The 12,923-nt window shown below is 43.0% G+C and overlaps 1 protein-coding gene across 2 annotated transcripts; it reads left to right on the top strand.

Moving 5' to 3' along the window:
• The first annotated feature begins 3,548 nt into the window (after positions 1 to 3,548).
• Positions 3,549 to 12,842, top strand: LOC141156974 (selenoprotein Pb-like). 2 transcript variants are annotated; one of them, XM_073643586.1, is made up of 5 exons: positions 3,549 to 3,645; positions 4,782 to 5,008; positions 9,707 to 9,919; positions 10,135 to 10,270; positions 11,914 to 12,842. In XM_073643586.1, the coding sequence occupies exons 2-5, from the start codon at positions 4,806 to 4,808 to the stop codon at positions 12,175 to 12,177; spliced, it is 816 nt and encodes a 271-aa protein (XP_073499687.1). In that variant the 5' UTR covers positions 3,549 to 3,645; positions 4,782 to 4,805; the 3' UTR covers positions 12,178 to 12,842. The 2 variants fall into 2 exon arrangements, with proteins under 2 accessions (XP_073499687.1, XP_073499686.1); XM_073643585.1 differs by having other exon boundaries at positions 3,574 to 3,649.
• The last annotated feature ends 81 nt before the right edge of the window (positions 12,843 to 12,923 follow it).

Raw genomic sequence — 12,923 nt, 5'->3', positions numbered from 1 at the left:
AGCTTCCATTGTTGTCAAAAAGGCTCCAGGGCGCCCAAGAAAGACCAGCAAGCGCCAGGACTGTATCTTAAAACTGTTTCAGCTGCGGGATCGGACTACCAGCAGTGCCGAGCTTGCTCAGGAATGGCAGCAGGCTGGTGTGAGTGCTTCTGCACGCACTGTGAGGCGGAGACTCTTTGAGCAAGGGCTGGTTTCAAGGACGGCAGCAAAGAAGCCACTTCTCTCCAGAAAAAACATCAGGGACCGACTGATATTCTGCAAAAGGTACAGGGAGTGGACTGCTGAGGACTGGGGCAAAGTCATTTTCTCTGATGAATCCCCTTTTCGATTGTTTGGGACATCTGGAAAACAGCTTATTCGGAGAAGAAGAGGTGACGCTACCACCAGTCTTGTCTCATGCCAACTGTAAAGCATCCTGAAACCATTCATGTGTGGGGTTGCTTCTCAGCCAAGGGAATCGGCTCACTCACAGTCTTGCCTAAAAACACAGCCATGAATAAAGAATGGTACCAGAATGTCCTCCAAGAGCAACTTCTCCCAACCGTCCAAGAGCAGTTTGGCGCCCAAAAATGCCTTTTCCAGCATGATGGAGCACCTTGCCATAAAGCAAAGGTGATAACTAAATGGCTCATGGAACAAAACATAGAGATTTTGGGTCCATGGCCTGGAAACTCCCCAGATCTTAATCCCATTGAGAACTTGTGGTCAATCATCAAGAGACGGGTGGACAAACAAAAACCAACAAATTCTGGCAAAATGCAAGCATTGATTATGCAAGAATGGACTGCTACCAGTCAGGATTTGGTCCAAAAGTTGATTGAGAGCATGCCAGGGAGAATTACAGAGGTCTTGAAGAAGAAGGGGCAACACTGCAAATATTGACTTGCTGCATTAACTCATTCTAACTGTCAATATAACCTATTGGTACTCATAATATGATTGCAATTATATTTCTGTATGTGATATAAACATCAGACAAATACTAATAAAAACCAGAGGCCAGCAGATCATGTGAAAATATAATTTTGGTGTCATTCTCAAAACTTTTGGCCATGACTGTACAGATGACAAGGGCCAATGCAAGTCTATGAAAACCACGTACAGCACATGGATGGCGTCAGTGTACCATTCGCGTGCCGTGCCTGTGCTGTACGTGTTTAACATTGCAAAGTATAGGAGCAGCTTTGAATTTCATTCTTTTATCCATACTGGAAAAACACGGATGGCAAAAACGGACACACTGATGACACAAGGATCCAAAACACTGATGACACCGGTACTGTTTTTTCCGGTACCGATTTTATCCGGACGTGTGAAGGGGGCCTAAAAGGAACATTAGGCCTAGTGATATGGAAGCTTGGTCAGATATATAGCCAGGGAAAAATTCCAAAACATGTAGAGCCGACTACACAAAGATAAAGGTTTGTATACATCTAATACTTAGGGATACTGTAATACTTAAAAATTACCACAAGATGGCAGTGTTTCTATTAATCATTAGGAATATGTAGCAGGCGGAAAGAAGCCCCTAAATATAAGGGCACCTTGATACATGTTTTTCATTCTTTGTAAGGAGGGTAGTATATTAAATAACTACATATTATGTAGTACAGTGTAGGAGTATATTTCATTTTTGTGTAGCATGGGTTATAGTGTAGTACATTCTATTATCCCTGTAGAATGTAAGCCCGCAAGGGCAGGGTCCTCTTCCCTCTGTATCAGTCTATCATTGATAGTTTTAGCCATGGACTCAATGGCGCTATATAAATTAATAATAATAATAATAATATTGGAGAATGTGTAATATAATGTGCTATAGTCTATAGAATTAACAGGTAGTGTACATTATATTGTAGTATATTATTGTACAGTGTGTAATATATTATAATATTGGATAGTGTGTAATATATATTGTATTACTGGATAGTGTATAATATATATTCTATTATTGCATAGTATGTAATATATATTCAATTATTGGATAGTGTGTAATACACTGCTCAAAAAATAAAGGGAACACTCAAATAACACAACCTAGATCTGAATGAATGAAATATTCTCATTGAATACTTTGTCCTGTACAAACTTGAATGTGCTGACAACAAAATCACACAAAAATCATCAATGGAAATCAAATTTATTAACCAATGGAGGCATAGATTTGGAGTCACCCCCAAAATTAAAGTGGAAAAACACACTACAGGCTGATCCAACTTTGATGTAATGTCCTTAAAACTACAACGCCCTCCAAAGAAATGCCACCCCACACCATTACTGACCCACTGCCAAACCGCTCATGCTGAAGGATGTTGCAGGCTGCAGATCGCTCTCCACGGCGTCTCCAGACTCTGTCACGTCTGTCACATGTGCTCAGTGTGAACCTGCTTTCATCTGTGAAGAGCACAGGGCGCCAGTGGCGACTTTGCCAATCCTGGTGTTCTGTGGCAAATGCCAAGAGTCCTGCACGGTGTTTGGCTGTGAGCACAACCCCCATCTGTGGACATCAGGCCCTCATACCACCCTCATGGAGTCGGTTTCTAACCGTTTGTGCAGACACATGCACATTTGTGGCCTGCTGGAGGTCATTTTGCAGGGCTCTGGCTGTGCTCCTCCTGTTCCTCCTTGCACAAAGGTGGAGGTAGCGGTCCTGCTGCTGGGTTGTTGCCCTCCTACGGCCCCCTCCACGTCTCCTGGTGTACTGGCCTGTCTCCTGGTAGCGCCTCCATCCTCTGGACACTATGCTGACAGACACAGCAAACCTTCTTGCCACAGCTCGCATTGATGTGCCATCTTGGATGAGCTGCACTACCTGAGCAACTTCTGTGGGTTGTAGAGTCCATCTCATGCTACCACGAGTGTAAAAGCACAACCAACATTCAAAAGTGACCAAAACCTCAGCCAGAAAGCATTGGTACTGAGATGTGGTCTGTGGTCCCCACCTGCAGAACCACTCCTTTATTGAGTGTGTCTTGATAATTGCCAATAATTTCCATCTATTGTCTATTCCATTTGCACAACAGCATGTGAAATTGATTGTCAATCAGTGTTGCTTCCTAAGTGGACAGTTTGATTTCACAGAAGTTAGATTTACTTGGAGTTATATTCTGTTGTTTAAGTGTTCCCTTTATTTTTTTGAGCAGTGTATATATTTTATTATTTTATAATGTGTACTTTATTCTATTATTGGATAGTGTATAATATATTCCATTATTGTTTAGTGTGTAATATATTCTATTATTGGATAGTGTGCAATATAGTTATATAGAACTATATTACACACTAAAATATATATATAGATATATTCTATTAACCATCACTGCCTTCTATATTCTGTATTTGTTTTGGCATCGTAAGGAAATTTCAAATTAGTGACAGTTTTCTTGCGTCATGATTTATGACTATCCTAAAAATAATAATATATTGGTAAGTTAAAAAAAAAAAGCCTGATTGTAAAGTTTCAGCAATGTCTGTAAACTCCCGCCAACTAATTCCACCTCAGTCCTGACCCCTGGTCCACCCCTGCTCTGGGGCCCAATGTCCTTCATGGGGGTTGGAGGTCCTGGCCCTGCCTCCAGGGATAAAGTGCAGGATTGTGCCACATACTGCTGCAGAAATCAGCCGGAGGAACATCGCAGGGAACAGACTGTGAGTGAGTAGAGGGGGATGGTGATTCACTTTTGTACTGTAATTTAATTATTTTTTCTTAGTGCATAAGTTAATAACACTTTTTGTGCATAATGATCAAATTGCATTATCCCAAGTAATGGTATAAAACCTGCACCTAATAAAAACATATTAACAATACCAGAATTGTTCTAGAAATTCTGCAAGTTGTGCTATGCAAGGACAGTCTATATATATGGGCCATTGCAGTATAATAGTTCTTTCTATGAGAAAAGCTGCTTGCTGCTTTGGAGGTGGTAGTGGCCCCCATACCGCTTGAGCCCCTGTGCGATTGAACAGGCTGCACCAATGATATATCCATCCCTGAATCCTTAATTATGTGCCAGGGCTCAATAAAGGGTTGATTTTGACTTTTAATATTGCTACCTCCAGTGGGTGGCGCCAGAGTTCCTGCCCTCCTCCTCTGGAGAGATTCTTTGTATACAAGAAAATGTTAACATTGGTTCAAAAAATGTTGAAGTCGGATGTAGAAATATCTAAGAATTGCTTCTAACTTTACATGAAATATCATTTTTTTATATAGGGACCCGATTAATAATTAAAAAGTAAAAGGTAAATAATAAAGAATATTTTTGATTTTGCATAAAAATAATGAGCCGTGCTGTCTTGAAAAATTTGGCACAAAAAAACGACAATGAATATCACAAGACAAAAAACAACCTGCAAATGATGAATTGAGCCCATAATTTCTATATTTTTTCTAATTAGTATATTTTTATTACTTTTTTGTAATTCTGACACCTTAGTGTAATGTTAGCAGTTGTATGTATCATATAAAGGCAGAGCCACACACCTCTTTTACCACTGATTTACCTCTATAATGTGATTACTTGGGGAAGTGGAAGAAATGGACGATGATGGCTATAGATGGCCACAGGGCTATAAATTCAGAAATTTCAGCATTTGGAGGGTAAGTTTGAATGACCCCTCCAAAAATCAGAAACTTGGAAAAGTCTATGGTAAAACACTTCTAACACCTAAGACCTACTGCACAAGCATGCCTACATGGTCAGTCTAACTAAAAAAAAAATTTTTTAGGTTACTGTCTCTTTAAGAAAGTGATCAGAAACGTTAACTTTTTTTTTTTAAATTCCCAGGATTTTGCGAGTCCAGTCTCTATAATGAGGGGGTCTTCTCTCTTTATCGTCTCCCTCCTGGGTCTCCTGGCTGTGGTCTCCTCAGCGCACAATGAAACGTCGTTTTGTAAGCCTCCTCCTCGCTGGAGCATCGGGGACGAGGAGCCCATGGGGAGGTCTGTCGGACAAGTGACGGTGCTGGCGCTCCTCCAGGCCAGCTGTGGCTTCTGCCTCATCCAGGCAGCCAAGTAAGTCATCCCATTGATGTTACGGAAGTGTCTCGCGAAATATGAGCCACATCTGGAATTGTGCCGCGCCATTTTTTCCTATATTCTAAATGCTGCTAGTGCCCAAATTTGGAGAATCCGACTCTTCAAAGTTCCTATTGATGCTGGAATAACGGAATATTACAGCTCATATTAGTTACTAGATGGTGGCCCGATTCTAACGCATCGGGTATTCTAGAATATGCATGCGGCCGATCAGGTGCAATCAGCAGAGCGGTGTTTAAATTTGGCGCCAATCTCGCTGATTGTTCGCGGCTGGCGGCCCGACCAATCAGAACGGTGTTTCAATTTTGCGCCAAAATCGCTGATTGGTCGAGGCCGCGACCAATCAGCAGAGCGTTTTTTAAATTTGGCGCCAATGTCGCTGATTGGTCGCGGCTGGCGGCCGCGACCAATTAGCAGAGTGGTGTTTAAATTTGGCGCCAAAAACGCTGATTGGTCGCAGCCGGCGGTCACAACCAATCAGCAGAGCGGTGTTTAAATTTGGCGCCAATCTCGCTGATTGTTCACGGCTGGCGGCCCCGACCAATCAGCAGAGCGTTGTTTAAATTTGGCGCCAATCTCGCTGATTGGTCGCGGCTGGCAACCGCGACCAATCAGCAGAGCGGGGTTTAAATTTGGCGCCAATAATGCTGATTGGTTGCGGCCGGCGACCGCGACCAATCAGCAGAGCGGCGTTTAAATTTGCCGCCCATATCGCTGATTAGTCGCGGGCGTCGAGCGCGACCAATCAGCGTCGTATTAGCGAGGACCAGGGAGCAGAATCGTATTGTTGAGGACTGGTACTGCCTGTGCGGCTACTTCCGCTGCGAGAAGCCGGGAGATGCGCGGCTGCTCGCAGCAGAAGTATCCCGACCGACAGCGCCACTCCCTGGTCCTCCCTTGACACCCTAGCCGCATAGAGGTCAGCGGCGCCGCCGGTCGGGGTACTTCTGCTGCTAGCGGCCGGGAGATGAGCGCCTCGCGCCGGTCATCTCCCTGCTGCATCGCCGCTGACCTCCGTCCTGCAGATGAGCCGCTAACGGCCGCCATCTTTTTCTCAAATCCCGCGTCGCTGATTGGCCGCGGCCGAACCAATCAGCGACGCGGGATTTCCTGGACAGACAGACAGACAGAAAGACAGACAGAAAGACAGACAGACAGACTGACAGACAGACGGGATAAGATGATATATATATAGATTCTATATCCATCTGCTAATCCACAACATTTCATAATCCATCACATTAGGTCCCATTAAAGGGATTGGCCCACAAGTATAATTTATTAACTGTTCTGGACTGATCTTTCACTCTTAATTAAAGGGTAAAATCTGTATTCAGTGAAGACAAACTTTACCATTAGTGAGATAGGAGATGCCAGTTGGTGCTCATAAGGTTCTATGGAGAGGAGGGAGAGCTAGAGATAGACATTCTGCTGCAAGTGCCCCTTAAATGACAGTTACAATTCTCCATATCACTTTATGAGCACTTGCAGCAGAATGTCAGTATCGGCCTCTCGCTCCTCCCTCCTTTCCATAGAACTTTATGAGCACCAACTATCATCTGCTATCTGTTAACTGAATACAGATTTTACCCATGAATTCAAAGTGAAAAAGTAACCGAGGAGGAGGAAGAAACAAATTCCTCTGATAAGATATATTACAAAGTTTTTTTATTTTCACATCTATAACTGATTTATGGAAAAAAATAATAATTAAATTAATTTTTAAAGGGGGAACTTGGGAAAACTGTTCTCGTGGCCAAGGGGGGGGGTCATACATTTATCACCTCTCCTGTGAATGTTATTCTTTAACCCTTTGGCGATGCACTCTGTACATGTACGGTGGACGTAAGTGCTTACTGTATGGAGCAGGCTCAGGAGCTGAGCGTGCTCTATACATTACAGGTGCTGGCTGCAATATGGGAGTAACTGCTGCGACCAGAGCTAGCTCCGATCGCATAAATTTAACCTTTTAGATACTGCATTTAAGACATTAGGAACGGGGTTAAGGGGTGGTCAGTTCCCATTGCCATTGACGCCCTCCCTACACGTGATCCTAGCGTGTCGATGCAGCCAGGGACCTACTGAAGGCCCCTGTGTCCTCGTTTCTGCCTGCCATATTACTACACCTATTTACCAATACACTTTATACAGTTCATATTGTATAAGTGATCAAGCAATCGCAGGTTCAAGTCTCCTAAAATAACTAATTAAAAATGTAAAATAACATTAAACAATTCGCTAAATAAATAAAGCTTAAATCAACTTTTCCCCCAAACATGTGAAAATCCCCCAAAAAATAACAAAAATAACATACTTGGTGTCGCTGTGTGCGTAATCTACCAAATAATAAAATAGAAAAATATTGATTGCTAAAGATAAATAAAAAAACATAATGTCAGAATCACTTCTTCTGATCATGTCACCCCCCCCCCCCCCAAAAAAAAAGAGATCAAAAATTTGTATGGACCCTAAAATGGTACAAAACCAAAAATCACAAAACCTCGGGCTCACGAAAAGCAAGTCCTCCAAAAACTCTATCAAAAGTTATGGATCTTGGAAGGTGAGAAGAAAAAATAAGTGGAAAATTGAAAAATGGCGTTGTCTTCAAGGGGTTAATGACAGTGCGCAGTTTAGATCCGGGGCAGTGCAGCGCTCACCGACTCCTGACGACCTCACGGGCAAAAGGTTTATTATTTTTCTCTTAAAAGTTGAAATGCAGTGTAAATAGTAACCAGACAAAGGTTGTATTTACCAGTGGCGCGGGCTGCAGAGCCGGGACGTTGGAGAGCCGGGACGTTGCAGAACCGGGACGCCACAGCAGACAGTATGGACAGATATAACCCTGATGTGACGTCTACACCCCACACACATCATTTGGGATCTTCACGCCCTGGCCTGAGGGACATATAATGTACCGCCTCCCGAAACAGTTTTTGACAATGTTCAGACTCAAAAAAATTTATTTTTAATCACTATTTTTAATTATTTTGTGCTCCATGTTCTCTGTTCCTGTGTATGAGACAGAGAGGTTAAATCTGGAATTCCTGAGATGATGGGAGTGATACATTCTAAGAGGTTTTGTTGTGAGTTCCTGGGATCTGGGATAATGGGAGTGATATCTTCTGTGTGAGATAGGGAGATTACATGGTAAACTTTGGGAATCAGTAATGATGGGTGTGATAAATTGTGTGTGATACAGGGAGATTCCATAGTGACCCTCTGTGGACAGGGATGATGGGAGTAATAAACCTTGTGCACGACAATGCAACTGATTTTATCACTCAGAAAAAAATAACTCGGTGATATAATTGGTGGGGATCCTTCCATGCATCAGTAATAGCTGGAAGCAAGACTGTCCTGGTGTCATATTGAAGTGTGACCACTAGGGGGCGGATATATTCTTTCACATTTGTCACCAGTTTTGAATGAGTAATTTCCTGCCCCGCCACCTGCAGCACATGTGATAATACCGTCTGATGCGTCGCACTAATATACAACATTACATTTGCGGTTGAGACATTTTCAGCTCTTCATTGAGACTTGTCAGAAGATGTCAGAACCCCACCAACCATTGCTTTATAGAGCACAGCTTAGAGACTTATTTATTTATTTTACTCACTTATATAGCGCCATTAATTCCACAGCGCTTTACACATATTATCATCACTGTCCCCATCGGGGCTCACAATCTACATTCCCTATCAGTATGTCTTTGGAGTATGGAAGGAAACCGGAGAACCCAGAGGAAACCCACACAAACACGGGTAGAACATACAAACTCCTTGCAGATGTTGTCCTTGGTGGGATTTGAACCCAGGACCCCAGCGCTGCAGTGCTAACAATTGAGCCTTATGTCCCATTCTCCCAATGACGTCATCTCATGACAGAGCGACTCTTCTCTTACCCATCCTGTAATATCTCTTAGGCTACGGCCCCACTATCAGTATTTAGTCAGTATTTTTTCTCAGGAGTGGGTGATAAATGCAGAATTAGTGACTTGTTTCTATTATACCTTTTCTCTGATTGTTCCTCATCTGGTTTTGGCTCCCACTCCTGAGAAAAAATACTGACCGAATACTGACCAAACACTGATAGTGGAGCTGTGGCCTAATATTGGTACCACCACAATAACAGAGGACGTCAGCCATGACTCTGTCCCTCCGCATAATGCAGGCTGCTGTCTTCTCCATGATTACAGAATTACGCTGCAGATTGATCTAAAAGCTATTTCCTGATATAAAAGCTTAGTTTCCTGTTTGAACCCTTAGGCCTCATTCACACATCAGTTTTGCACGTACGTCGCCTATCAGGATAAAAAGCGCACCCATTATTATCTATGGGCAGGGTCACAGGTCCTAGTTTTTATGGAATGAGAGTCTGTTTTTCATCTGAGTCGCGGATCAAACTCATCCATTCAAATCAATAGGTTTGTGAAAAAATGGATTTTCTGGATTGGTCCCACTTTCCTAAATTGCCCCATAATTGCCCCCAGTGCTGGACTAGGACTGAATGGGTTTTTTTTATTCACTGGCAGCAATGAAAGATCATGAAAGTGATGGAGACGACATGAAAAAAAACATTTTTAATTAAAGAATTGCAAAAATGGATTTTAGAAATGTACCTAGACTGTGCAATCATTCCACTGTAGTAAGAAGTGACGTTCTTGTATTCCAGCATGGGGCCCCTACGCGATAAGCTGGAGCAGCGGGGGCTCACAAACATAAGTTATATAATTGTTAATGACCAGAGCTTCTTGTCAAAGCTGATGCTCCCGGAGCTGAAGAGAAGAGCTCCGGCAGGGATACCCGTGTACGAGCAGCCGCCCAACCAGGAGGACGTGTGGGAGATCCTAAATGGAGGCAAGGACGACTTCCTGATCTACGACAGGTAGGTAACATGGCGGCCTAGGACTACCCAGGGACTGAATGACTGATATGTGGGACCACTGAGAGCATTCCCATAATTGTCCCTCCTGAGGCATCTGCAGATGTGTATCAGATAGAGAGCTGCCAGATATTTACGTCTTACTGCAGATACTGGGGGCACCATGCACTCAGCCGCGCCATTGTAATAATGATGATGACTGTATTTGTGTTTCTCAGGTGCGGCCGTCTCACCTTCCATATCCGCCTTCCTCTCAGCTACCTCCACTTTCCTTATGTGGAATCCGCCATCATCTCCACCTACTATGAAGATTATTGTCAGAACTGCAGCTTCTATGCAAACGTCACTAAAATGGTAAAAAAATATCATCTGATGCATATATCAGCAAAAATCTAACAGTGTAATGCTCAAAACTGCTAATTATGTCCTCACAGTAGTGATCAGATTGGTATAATAGGGCTGCACCTATATATTATATTTTCATAATAGCAATAATGCTCAATTCCTATCAAAATGATTCGCCCCTTCATGACCAGCACCTTTAATACTTTGTAGAGCCCCTCTGGCTGTTATAACCTGCTGCAGATGTGATGACCTGCTACACTGTTCCTGAGGAGTCTTAGCCTGGTCCTCATGGATAATAGCCTCTAGGTCACCTATATTCCTGGGTTTGTGAACAGCCTTCTTCAAATCCCACCACATATTTTTTAAGGGGTTTGGATTAGCCAACTGTGATGGCTGCTCCAGTATCTTACAAGGCTTCAGATCATTGTCCTGTTAGAAAGTCCAACGTCACCATTTAGCTTCCTCGCAGAAGGCATGATGTTTTCTCCTTGAATTTCCCGATACTTGATTGAATCCATCCCACCCATATTGCATGTTTCCAGTGCTAGTTGAAGCAAAGCAGTTCCACCGCATCACCAAGCCACCACCATGCTTCATCGTAGACATCACCAAACCACCGCCATGTTTTACTGTAGAAATCACTGAGCCACTGCCATGCTTAACTGTAGGCATCACCAAGACACTGCAATGTTTCATTGTAGGCATCACCGAGCCACCACCATGCTTCACTGAAGATATCATCGGGTTACCGCCATGTTTTACTGTAAGAATCACCAAGCCACTGCCATACTTAACTGTAGGCATCACCAAGCCCCCACCATGTATCGCTGTACACATTACTGTGCCCCCGCCATGCTTCGTTGTAGGTATCATTGAGCCCCCCCACCCTACTTTATTAAAGGAATCATTGAGCCACCACCATGCTTTACTCTAGGCATCATTGACCCACCACCATGCTTTACTTTAGATATCACCGAGCCACCGCCATGGTTCACTGTACATCACCAAGTCACCTCCATGCTTTACTGTAGGAATCACTGAGCCACCACCATGATTCACTGTAGGCAGGCTGTTGTTTTCAGCATGTGCTTCATTCTTCCTCCTCCAGACATATCACTGATCCTTAGGCCCAAAAAGTTCCAGTTTTGTTCCATCCCTCTACAGAACAGGATCCCCAAACTTCTGTGGCTTAGTTATGAGGTTTTAAGTATAAAGGAGTCGACTTTTATTGTGCTTTTGGTTAGTGGAGCTGTATGCATTAAGCCCCCATACACATTAGATGACTGTCAGTCATCACTCCCGCTCAGCCAAGCTGTTATGTTCTCTATGAGAAAGCCGCCTACTTACGCATCAGCCGGCGGCTTATCTCAGGGAGAACATGACCAATCGACATCTCCCCCAACTATCAGTCAGCTGGCGCTCCCCATACACATTAGACTGTAGGCCAAATACATCAATATCCACGGGTACGGCTGACCGGCATGGGCATGGAGACCGTCAGCGTTTAGTATGTACCTGGGGGTTGAATAATTTTGCCTTGAGCTGTAGTTATAATAGAGCTGCACAGATGCATTATATCATCATAGCAGTGACAATACAGAGCTGTATGCATTGGATTTTCTGTTTCTTCAATTTTCCCTAATTTCTTACAGAATGAAACATTGGGGAATAACACTACAGAAGTGAAGACAGAACAGAGTTCAGAGATGGGGAGCCAGGCTCCCGAAAAAGCCAAAAGCAATATAAATACACCCAGTGACCGTCGTATTAATGACCACCGAGAGGGAAACCACGAGCATCAACCAAGGGAGGGAGAACGTCATGAAGCCATCAGTAATGATGGAGAACATCATGAAGCCATCAGTAATGATGGAGAAAGTCATCAACTAATGAAACATGGGGGAAAACATCATTAAAACCCCTAAATCTGAATAATATGTAATGATGACGACTATTAACCTCATCATCCAATCATCACTGAGGCGTATTCTCCAATCATCTGAGAATGCCGGAATCCACTGAAAATGATCTAATGTGTACGGCCGTATGTACTATCATCCAAAAAGTGATGACCAACCATAACCCTCATCATTTAGTCATTAGTGACTAAGTCTATATCTCATCATCCAATCAACAAATCACAACTACTACAAGGCTGATAGGAAGAGGCTCGCAGAGCTCAAGTCCCCTCTTTTCCGGCATAATTTTCTGCTTTTTAGTGATATTGCATCTTTAATATTTGCACCTTATCCTCTATACATTTTGCGCCACTTTTTGACTTTCTTTTTTATGACTTTTTTGGATTTCCCCTCAACAACTTTACTTTATCCAGATCTTTTTAGACTGATTCTTGATATGTGACGTTGTCATATGTTTCATTTTTCAGGCGCATCTCACTCCAGGTAGGGACTGGATTCTGATGTAGTTTTTAATTTGGAGCATTTTTATAGGCAAATGTGCAACTTAACGGATTTGCGAATTTTTAGCACAAAAAATCCTTGAAAAGTCGCACGTTTGTCTAAAATTGGTTGCATGCAAAAATAAAGAGCATTTTTGATTTTGTTCCAAATCCATAAACCCCGTGAAATGTTTTGAAGCACTTGCTGCAAAAAAACTCAGCGGATCCCGCAAGACAAAAAAAAAAAAAAGTAAAAGTGATAAG

Source organism: Phyllobates terribilis, unplaced genomic scaffold (genome assembly GCF_046119375.1).
Source record: "Phyllobates terribilis strain yellow unplaced genomic scaffold, ASM4611937v1 Scaffold_8__6_contigs__length_399053987, whole genome shotgun sequence".
NCBI classification, from domain to species: Eukaryota; Metazoa; Chordata; class Amphibia; order Anura; family Dendrobatidae; genus Phyllobates; species Phyllobates terribilis.
Note: the sequence above shows the minus strand (reverse complement) of the source record. Positions and strands in the feature narration are given on the sequence as shown.